The sequence below is a fragment of the Coffea arabica genome, chromosome 5c, assembly GCF_036785885.1.
Source record: "Coffea arabica cultivar ET-39 chromosome 5c, Coffea Arabica ET-39 HiFi, whole genome shotgun sequence".
Taxonomy (NCBI): Eukaryota; Viridiplantae; Streptophyta; class Magnoliopsida; order Gentianales; family Rubiaceae; genus Coffea; species Coffea arabica.
The window spans coordinates 4,203,741-4,215,702 of record NC_092319.1 but is presented as its reverse complement, the minus strand read 5'-3'; the positions used below and the strand labels follow the sequence as shown (position 1 = coordinate 4,215,702).

Genomic DNA, 11,962 nt, shown 5'->3' with positions numbered 1-11,962 from the left:
AAAAAGTGAAAACACGGACAAAAGGTATCCATCCATCTTTGCGAGCTCGTCCGCACATCAGTTTGCCTCTCTGTATATATGTTTGATGGTGCATTCACTGAACTGTGAGATTAGCATCCTGCAATGAAAAATGAGAGGAGCAAGAAAGTATCAAAGAGCAGTTGTTTAACATTGAAATGGCAGTGGATGAATCAGATTCAACATGGAGGTTAGTAATATGATGATCAGTCCAATCTGGAGTCCATCAGGAATACTCCTTAACTCAGCCACAATATTGGTTCAGAAGCCCAAGTTTCGACCACAACCACAATCCATCATCCAGTGCAATCATGAATTAAGCTTTCTGCTTCCGCTTTCTGTGGATTACCTATGGATGAACTATCACAATCACTTTAAAGAAATTAGGAGGAGGGATGGATCTATCTTATGTAGGTAATCTATCTTTTGAGACTAGATTGACATAGGCGAGGACTAAGGCTGCAGAAATCAGCTGTTAATTGAGTGCAAGAAAAGACTAATTTGTTGTTCCATTTCCCTTGGTTCAAAGACAGCTGCATTTCTATTTTTCGCTGAGAGCGAATAAGCGAAAAGGAAGAAGGTACCCCAAGGTATGTTAAGAATTGTGATGGATGCAAGAATTTCGAACACTTATGAAACCAACTCCTAAAAGGAAGTTGTGAAAAGTCAGATTGGTAAAAGGGATTAGAAAAAGAAGAACAAAAAGCTGTGGCACAAGGACAGTATCTGAGAATGTGTTCCACAGATTCCCCCATGTTTGATTACAGTAGTGAGCCCCATGTTTGATTGCATTTCAGAGTGTCAAATCCACCCAAGGTCAAAATGTGGGAAGGCAGCAAAGCTCATAAGCTTCCTTTGAACAGAGCAGTCCACTGCTACTATCTCCCCAGCACAAGTGTCATGCAGCTTAATATCATGACTATGAGGGATCGCAAGGATGCTACAAGACAACTGGTTAGGCAGGTCATAAGAGATTTTTCCCCACTTCCACCCTCTCCCACTACTGATCAAGTCATTCATCAGAAGCTCCTCTTCCCCAAGGTTGAATGGTCCTCGACGATAATCTCTCATGGCTCCAGAAGGTAGCCATTTATCAGTCCAAAATCTGCAGAATGGCCATCATGAATGGCTTGTCTCATACCTTTGTTTAAAAGGTCCAATCCTTTCTCGAGGCCAGACAAATTAGATCCTGCTTTAGGGTGTGGGGTGAGACATCTATTTTCTTAGGTTTTTGAAGCATCAATACCTTTGTTTTTTAAGGCACTAACCCAAGGTTTGTTACGATTAGAAGCTACCTTGCAACAAAATTTAACCATCACAACTTGAGATCAGACTGTTTTAATCCTAAACCATCCCCTCCCCTGAGATTTGGCTTTAGTAACAGCGTTCCAACCTACCAAATATGACTTTCTATTTTCAAGAGTTGATCCCCACAAGATATTCCTCTGTTCCCTGTCTATGAACTCACAAAGAGACTTGGGCAGAGAGGTACATTATGCATAAAAAGAGGCAATGGAAGAAATGGATTGTTGAATGATGCTTATTCATCCTGTCATAGAGAGTAAATTGGCTTTCCAGCCACTAAGTTTCCATCGAACTTCGTTAGACGGTTAGTTTTGCATTTAATTTGTGAATATTTTCTCATTTATTTTGCCAAAAAATAGTGTTAATTGCTAGATTATACTTATACTAGGTATTCTGCCCTGATGCTATGCGTCAGGTAGGTAACAAAGAATTATTTAACCGACAGGAAGAGCAAGCAGGGAAAAGTTAGGCCGTGACGGTAGGTTGCATTGGTGTTAGCCAGGCGTTGCTTACATGAAATTGTTGACTGGCAAAATGTTCCCATCCAAGAAGGCCACACGGACATCCATGCTTGTTGTCCACAAAAGAGAACAATAAGTCAACAAAAATTAGGGTAAAAAAACAACAAAATTACAAAGCAACCAAGCAAATATAACATACATGTTGAATGAAGGGGAAAATAAATGGCATGATTGGAAAATATGGCAAACACCTAAGGGTAAACTAATACTCATAAATAGCTAAGGCAGCCCATCTCTTCGGATCACAATGGGCAACAATGACTCAAACAAAAGAGAAACAAAGAACAAATAAATTATAAAGGAACTACAATACTATAGCATGCATCTTCCGGTGTCCTGAGTTACCGAAAAATGAAGTAGTGTCATGAGTAAGGGAGAAACAGCAAATGGCATTACCGAAAAACGAAGCAGTGTCCTGAGTAAGGGAGAAACAGCAAATGGCATTATCGAAAAATGAAGCATCACTAAGGCTAATGCTAATCACATGAAGAGGCCCACGCGGACAACCGGAATACCGCGTGAAATTCCAGCAAAACCACTACCACCCATCAGCAAAAGACCAACACGCCCCTCAAACTCACAAAAACAACGGCATAACCGACTCATTCTGCATTGTTCATAAGCGATTCATGTTTTATATATGTAAGATTTGATTTTTTGTATTGTTTCTAGGAATTTATGGTGAAAAAAGAGAATAAAAGTGCATTAAAAACTGAATCCCCAGAAGACGTTACTTTACAAGGCATGATCACTTCTTATTTTGTTGTGAAGTTTTGAGTCCGCCGAACACAAGACGAATTTGTTACTTGATTAGGAAGTCAGCTACGCCTCTTGATTGTCTACATTAGTCACGAAATTGGAGATCCTAATTGGATATGATGTAATGTAATTTATTTAGGAAACCAATTGATATATTTTGTTGGTTAGTTGATTTTAATTTTTAAGTAGGCGTCTAGAAAGGAAAAGTAATATTTTCCTCATTAGCACGGGAAAAACGTACAATAAACGGAGGAACGAACCATTCTTTAGGCTTCCGTTCGTCCAACAACTCTTTTCTTGATTCCTTTTTTTCTTTTTCTCTTTTAACAATAAACCCTACTTTTTCTTTTCGTTGTGAATTCAACATTAGGAATGCTAGTTTCTTGTTTTAGTCGAAGAATAATCAAATATTTAGTTCATCGAATACTGTGAGATCTAATATGTTTTATTTTTTTCATATATTTATAAATATTTATATATTCTCTGTTCGTTATTGAGATGATTGTTTTGCTCGAATTAAATAAGGGGCCCTTATTTCGTTTGACAAAATAATCTATCACCATCTAAAATACTAAATCCGTAATTATTTGATGGTTTTAGTATTTGTGGCAAGTGATATAATTTGATTGTATTAGAAACTTTCAAATTTATATTACAAGAATAAATAATCTAGCCTAAATGAATCGAATTTATGTGTTAGTTGATTATAATTTGTAGCTTTTCTAATTATTAATGTTGTCAATAGGTTAAATTCTAAGAATTTGTTTAGAGTTGTTTATTTGTTGTGATTAGCGAAACAGTAAGGAGGGCGGGTTGTCAAATTTTGTTGACAACCATAATCAGTTTATTTATAAATAAATGGTTTGATCCTTGTATTTGAATCATAGTGAAGATTAATCCTTTGACTAGTAATTTGTCTTTTATTAATTTAGCTTTATTTCATTTTTGAATTATTATTTTCATTTAAGTAAATTACTTAGCTTAATTTCCTATAATTATTTATTGTTTCTTTAAAAAGAAATAAATCACCTAATCCCTAAGGATATGACCCCGTTCATCACTATACTTGAGTTTATATATTTAGAGTAGGAAATTTTATTTTTGCTAGTTTGACACCCAACAAATTTTGGCGCCATTGCTGAGGACTAGTGCCTTTGTTGATTTATTTTCTTTGAATTTTTACTTTTATTTTCTTATTATTTTGTTGCTAGTTTATACCTTGATCTTCTCGTATAGGTGAATTAAAATACAATCCTGAGATAGAGAAGACAACATATAGATTGAAAAAGGAAACTAACAACATTCAAAGCCATCATCTTTATCCTCAAGTTTAAAACTAGCATCTAATTTGGTTGAATCTTCCAATGAATCCAAAGAGGAGATTGAAATCATGCAAACGAGAGAACCTTGAGAGAACTAGCTGCTCCAGATTTAAATCAGCAACTTCTTTGCATAATATATCCTACTTTAGATGTAACATTTGAGTTAAAATCTAGTTTAATTCACTTACTTCCTTCTTTTCATGAGTTTGTAGGTAAAGATCCTCACAAGCATTTCAAGGAATTTTATGTGGTATACTTAACCATAAAGCCTCAAGGAATCACAAAGGAGTAAATTAAATTAAAAGTAAATGTTTTTTCATTTTCCTTAACTGATAAAGCTAAGGACTAGCTCTATTATTTTTCCTTTGGATCAATTGCGATGGGGACTGATATGAAACAACAATTTCTTGACAGGTGTCGAGTCTGAACAATAATAAAATACCTATTCAAGAAAATTTAAATTTACATATAGTAGTGAGTAGGATCATCTCCACATGAATTGGAGAAAAATTTATTTCTTTTATAGTAAGAGTTATTGGGAGATTTTGAATAAGTAAAATAAATAATCAATTCACTTAATTAAACACACTTAAATAGACACAATTAAATAATGAAAGTAAATTAAAATTAATCAATAATAAGAAGAGCTCTAGCCAAGGAGAAGCTTCAAAAATAGTTCACACAACCGCTCATTGATGCAATAATAATTTTAGTTATTCATTGACACACAGGTTATAATTGCCAACAATCTCTGACAATCAATTTTTTTTTTTACTGTATCAATAGTTAAGGTATGACCATTAAGTACCTCAATCAAAATATAACTTTAGGTATGACCATACGATTCAATTTTCTATTTACCTTAGAAACTAAAAAAGCCATATTCTAACCAATAAACACATTACGAAAGTTTATTTAAATTAAATCGTACGTCTCCTAACACAAATCCAATCATGCCAGTTATCACTAATTTAAAATAATTAAATAATTATGGATTTAACTGTCTTAACAGGTAATAGGTTATTAGGTTGAATTAAATATTGAATCCTTGATATTCAAACAACAAAACAACCATGAAAAATCAAGAAACATACAAGTGTCAATGAATAAAAGAAACTAATAAATTCAATTTGATCTCGCAATTGTTGTTGAATCAAATTTTCAATTGTCCCTTGACTAGAAAGAGAAATTAATTGCTCTTAATTGGGAACAATCCACGCAAAAGATGATAAAGGTTGCACATAGTCGTTCGTCAATAAGAGAGGAAAAGAAAAAAAAAGAAAGAAATTTGAAGAGGTGATTTCTGTCCTGCTGGGTGAACCTTCCGAACTGAAGAAGTGTTTTGTCCTCAGCAAGACACTGGGACGAGGTCACCTGCTTAGGTTACAGGAGGGGCTGAATCCCCCGGTGTAACTCCGAAGCTTAAGTTAGTTCGGTAGTGAAAAAGTAATATAGTAGAGAAGATCAGTATCGTTTTACCAGAAATTGGTCATCCCCCTTCTCAGTAGAAGTGTTGAGTATTTATAGAGGACCGATTTGAAGAGGAACTGCTGGCACGGGTTCCTAGAGATCTGATACGATCAGCGTATCAATTTGATATGATATCCCTGCGGAAAGACGGGCCGGAACAGGTGTCAGAGTCAGGTGGCGCATGTCAGAACAGCTTTCCATCAGGTGTCATATGCGTCAGGGGTCACTCCCCATCTTTACACAGCTGTCTGTCACTTAGGTGTCACCTCGGCTAACAACCTAAAAATCCTAGCCGAGGTGGTAAACGGGTTGTAATCATCTTGATAAATAAAGGGCCGAGGTGGCGCTTCAGGAGGTATCACAGGATAAGGCCTCGGGCTATCCGAGCCGAAATGACCATCCTCAAAATTCATTGCTGACATCTCTAGAAAAAGACAGCTAATTGCTTAGAATATTGTCGAAAAAAAATCGGAAGAATGGTGGTTTGACAATGGGATAGTGCAAATTATTGCTGCCGGGCTTAGTCAGCCCTGCAACAAATCCAAAATTTTTTTTTTTTAGAATAGACACAGCCCGGCAGCAAATGAAACCACTTGTGTCAGTCCTGCCGGGTTGTGGACTGCAAAAGTTTTTAAAAAACAAAAAGGCTGGACTTTTTTTAATGTTTTATAGAACTATCATGCAAGATTAAGATTGATGCTTGTTTCTCATTTTCTTCTGAACAATGAATATGGACCCTTACAATGAGTTCGAACCAATGCAACGCATAGCCGCTCAGGAACAAATAGTGACTTGGTTTATACAAAAAGTTTATTGCTCAAGGTATAGCATGTGGTAAATTTAATTAGATAGTTGCAGGTATAGGTGTCAAACAAATTCATTTAATTAAATTTATCCATATTCGCTCATGAATAGATGAGTATGGTTATCTTAAACTTTTGCATATGGATATAAATGGGTATTATTAGATAACTCATCAAACCCATTTAGAATTGTCTTCCCCCAAATCTCCTCTCTGCCCTCACCCATTTTTTTTAAAAAATTTTTCATTTTGTCATGATATTAACTACTTTTATTTCATTATTATTATTATTTGTTAGTTTTATCTTATCATTTAATTTTCTCTTAGTTTATTAATTTGCTTATTTTTTCAGTATTATCAATTGATGACAAGTTTTATCATCTTTTCCTACTTTTCCAAAATGAAATTTTAAATTCACACACGAATAAAATGCAGGGAGTTCAAAATTTTTGGATTAAATTTTTATGTTAACTTTTATAGTAGTTAATTCAAATTTTTATATTCTTATTGTTCAATTATTAAATAGTATGCAATTTTGTGACATAAAGTACGGATGGGTAAAAAATTGGTAATTAGGCTTACTGAATATTACAAGTAAATATTTAAAACTAATAATGGGTGCAAAAGATGGTATCAATTGATAACTTAGTTTGCAAAAATGAATTTAAATAAGTTTATGGAAAGTTAAAATAAATGGGTTATAATTGTAAAATATCGAGTTCAAAACCTTCTACTTATTATACTGAATAAAAAAAGATTATAATGAAACAAGTGCTATAAAAAATAAATTTAGAAAGGCAAAAAAGGAACCAAAACAAAAAAAAAAGTGAATTTATCGATATGATATAACTGCTGGCGTGGTGACTGAGTGAAAGTTGGGGAGGAAAGTGGCGTCGTGGACAATAAAATATGGAAGCTAAGGGTCCGAAAGTCCACACCACCTGTGAGTCAGATACAGACAGAGAGTAGAGATGAGAAGAAGAAACACTTGGAAAGTGCATGTGGTGCCGCACCTTTTTTTTTCCAAACTTTTCCAGTCCCTGCCGGGCTGACAGAGCCGGGCAGGACTGACACTTTTTGTCAGCCCCGCAGCCACTGTTCTCTTTTTAAAAAAAAAAATTGGATTTTGCTGCCGAGGTGACTGAGTGAAAGTTGGGGAGGAAAGTGGTGGCGTGGACAATAAAATATGGAAGCTAAGGGTCCGAAAGTCCATACCACCTGTGAGTCAGATACAGATAGAGAGTCTGAGAAATGAGAAGAAGAAACACTTGGAAACTCCTTTTTTTTCCAAACTTTTCCAGTCAGCCCGGCCGGACTGACACTTTTTGTCAGCCCGGCAGCAATAGTTTTGCACTACCCTATTGTCAGACAACCATTCTTCTGATTTTTTTTCGACAATATTTTAAGTAATTAGCCAAAAACCAAGAAGCAATTCCCTTTTTTTTTTCGTTTCTATCTCCTTTCCAACTACTAATACTTTCCTAATTTTTCTAACAAAAGGATATTCCCTAAATTAACAAAAGATAGCCTAAACCGTTTCCAATATAAATTGGAAACATGGAAGACCAATCATCTCGTGTAAGGAAACATGTTTCTAAAGACTTTGCCTTGAATTGGGAAACTATCAAGCGCGGGAAAAATCCAATCTCTTTGGACTTGAGGGCTAGCTTTAGAGGCGGCCACTCAGAACAGGTTAAGAATTTTCATTAAACCACTTTCACTCTTTCCCTTGCCATATTCCTAAAATTAGCACCAATTACCAAATATAAGTAAAATCCATCTAATAATGCAATATTTGGCCAAAATCAAGGAAAAATATTTATAAATTTAATAGCAATTACACACCCTATCATTTGTTGAAAAAAATTTTCCCTACTTCCCGAGCGGCAAGCATTAGAAAGGATATCTATGGAATTAAACAATTCAATGGAGAAACCTTGCACGAGTATTGGGAAAGATTCAAACAATTATGTGCAAACTGCTCTTATCACCAAATTTTGTTCCAACTTCTTATCCAATACTTCTATGAGGACAATCATCAATGGATAGGAAGATAATTGATACTGCTAGTGGAGGAGCATTAGTGAATAAAACACCCACAAAAGCCAAGAGACTGATTTCAAATATGGCTGCTAATGTTCAGCAATTTGGTGACAGACAGGACTATATTTTCCATAAAGTCAGTGAGGTAAATATTTCTTCAATTGAACAAAGATTAGATTTTCTAATTACTTTTATAGAAACATTAGTTGTGGGACAAGTGCAGCAAATTAAAATATTTGAAATTTGCAATGTTTTGGGTCATTCAACTAACATATGCCCCATACTACGAGATGATCTGAATGAACATGCAAATGTAGTTGGAGGATTTCTAGGTCCATCTCAAAGGCGTTTTGATCATTATTCAAACACCTACAACTCAGGATGGAAAGATCACACAAATTTTTGTTATGTTGCAAGGCCAGCAGAATTTCACCAACAGCAAAATCAGCCTAGGCTCCCCAATTTCACAGCAACAACAAACTTCTAAACCAGGTATGTCCCTTGAAGAAATTGTGAAATCTTTAGCTACTAATACACAACAATTTCAACAGGAGACAAAAACAAGTATTCAAAACCTGGAAAGTCAAATGAGACAGCTAGCGTCTGCAGTGAATCGATTGGAGTCTCAAGTTTCGAGGAAATTGCCTTCGCAAACCATTATCAACTCCAAGCAAAATGTGAGTGCATTTACATTGAGAAGTGGCAAAGAATTGCAAGAGCCTAAAAAAGGAGTACCTAAGTATGAGATTTAAGAGCAAGTTGAGAAAGAAACAATGAGATCCCTAACTCAAGGCCTTCCCAGGAAAGAGTCCAAAGATGAACCCCCCCATAGTGGTAATGCCTCCTTCTCCATTTTCTAGTCAATATGCAAAATCTAAAGAAGGAGCAAGAGCAAGAGATTTTAGAAACTTTTTGCAAGGTTGTGGTAAGTATTCTCTTTCTTGATGCCATTAAGAAAATTTCTCGATATGTGAAATTTCTTAGAAAATTGTGCACCACTAAGAAAAAGTTAAAGGGTCATGAAAAGATTTATGTTGGAGTAAATGTTTCAATAGTTAGGGGTGAGTATCGAATTCGAAGTCGGTAATTCAGTAGCTTAAAATCGGTAATTTCGGTAAATGAATCTGGAAAAATTTGACGTAATTCATAATCGAAATAGAAAATTTTCAATTTGAATTCAATCCGATTTCAATTCAGAATTCGGTTATTTATCCGAATTTCAGAAAAGCCAGCAAATTTAACCGAATTCAATACAATAATTGAGCCACAAACAATGAAACAAACATGAACTTAAAATTAGTACTGATATTCCACAATATCTAACACACATTTGGATCACTGATCCATAAACTACAAACTAGTGAAACTAAAAATTCACACTCCACAATCCATAATGCAGAAATAAAAGTCAAAATTAACTTGTCCTCAAATCATAAACTACAATCCACAATTGAAAATGAAAAGTCATTGTCTAGAAACTACAACAAGAGTTGGTTCAACTCTCAACACTCAAACTTCAGCATTTGTGACTTCTCAAAGGTCAATTATAGTTGGTTCAGCTCCCACCTTTAGCAACTTTGTAAGAACAAACAAAATTCATTAAGTATCATAAAGGCAATTATTAGAAATAAAGAAATACTTCCAATTCTGCAATAAGAATTTTGATAGCTTACCAGATTCAAAGGCTTCAAGCTCTTCCATATTTTCTTCTACATTCAATTCTGTCTTAGAGGACCTAAGCCAATCTTGAGCACATATTAAACCTTGTAAAATTCTAGGAGTCAAAGAACTCCTAAATGTATCAAGAACATGACCTCCGATACTAAAAGCAGATTCGGAGGCAACAGTAGAAATTGGGACTGCTAACACATCACGAGCAATTTTAGAAAGGATTGGGAATCTAAGGCTATTAGCCTTCCACCACAACAAGATATCAAATCTCTCATCATTTTTCTCAGACTCCTCATTCAAATATATATCTAATTTAGATTTTGCATCTCTACCCCCAAGTTCCATTTTTCTCTTCTTAAATTCCAACTTGTACCTATCAATGATTGTTTTAGAGGCATCTCCATGAAATGTAGTTTTACCCCTTTGAGAATCACTTGAAAGTGAAGAAGAGGCAGAATGTGAGGCAAGTGTGCTAAGCATCTTGTATTCATTAAACAACTCAAACATTGCATCTTTTGCAAGGCCAGCTAGTGTTGCACCATCAAACTCACCATACATTTGGCCAACCACAAATTCAAGGTATTCAAGTTTAGTTCGAGGATCAAGAATAGAGGAAATAAAAATCAGCATATTTATCTTTTCAATCTTTCCCCAATACTTGTCATATTTCTCCTTCATTGATCTTGCCATTGAACTCAATTCATCATTATCACTTGCTACCATTTCAATTAAAATGCCATGAATGTAACTAATATCAATGAAAAAATTATTCGAAGTCACATATTTGGAACCGAAAACCTTCACAGTTAGCTGATAAAAGTTTTCCAAAAAAATTACCAAGAATCTAGCTTTTGTCCAATCAGATTTTGTTGGCAGATTTTTTAACTCTTGAAGCATATAAGGATCCTGCTCCTCAAACCTCTGAGATGTTTCTAGCATTAGATATGTAGAATTCCACCTAGTAGAGACATCCAAACTGAGCACCCTTTTACATTCAATTTTTTCAATTTCAACGCACTCCTTGAATTTTTCAATCTAAAAGGTGACTGTCTAACATATCTAATTGCTGCTCTGACACAATCAACTGAATCCCCAAGTTTTTTTATGCCATCATTGACAATTAGATTCACTATATGAGCTACACACCTCATATGAGTCCATTTCCCCCCTAACACAGCTTTACCCCAATTTTGAAGTTTTCCTCGTAAATATTGGACAGCTAAATCATTGGAACTTGCATTGTCAACTGTAACAGTTAGAATATCATCAACTCACCATTCTAGTAGACACTTTTCTATGGCCTTACCAATTTCATTTCCCTTGTGACTAGCAATAGAACAGAAATTTAGGATCTTTTTGTTCAGTTTCCAATCATTATCTTTGAAATGGGTAGTGAGGCACATATAGTTTATCCTTTGAATGGATGTCCAGGAATCTGTGGTTAGACAAATTCTACCACTGTTATTCTTTAAGAGATGTTTCAACTTAATTTTTTCATCTAAATACAACTGATAACAATCTCTAGAAATAGTCCATCCCAAAGGAATTCTAAATGATGGACAAGCAGTCCGCATTATATATTGAAAACCTTTTCCCTCTACATGTTTAAATGGCAACTTATCAACAATTACCATATAAGCTATGATTTTTCTAGTGGCTTCAGTATCAAATTTCCAACTTATAAGTGCCCCTTTAACCTCTCCCTCTAAGGTTTCAGTTTCACCCAAACATAAAGTAGCTTGATTAGTTGGCTTATTTTTAGGATTTAGAGGACATTTGGCTACATGAGTATTAAGGGGAGTCGTACCATTACTTTTGGGATCCACAGCTATGTCCTTCTCACAGTATTTACAGATTGCATGATGAACTCCTTGCAAATGCTTTACCTGAAAATGATCCCAAGCTTTTGACCTCTTCTTGTACTCTTCTCTTTTCTTGACAAAACCAGATTCCTCACAGCTTTGTGTAGTTCGACTAGGAGGAAGAGTTCCAGACGACCCTTCTTGTTCTAGCTCCTTATGACTTAGATTACTCTCAACTTTAGTAGACAT

General features: G+C 35.0%; 1 protein-coding gene across 1 annotated transcript; it reads right to left on the bottom strand.

Annotated features, from left to right (window-relative positions):
- Positions 1-9,839: 9,839 nt before the first annotated feature.
- On the bottom strand, positions 9,840-11,962 carry LOC140007161 (zinc finger BED domain-containing protein RICESLEEPER 2-like). The gene is made up of 2 exons (XM_072049846.1): positions 11,187-11,962; positions 9,840-10,869 (listed from the first exon to the last, which is right to left on the bottom strand). Exons 1-2 carry the CDS (start codon positions 11,960-11,962, stop codon positions 9,840-9,842), a joined length of 1,806 nt encoding a protein of 601 aa, XP_071905947.1.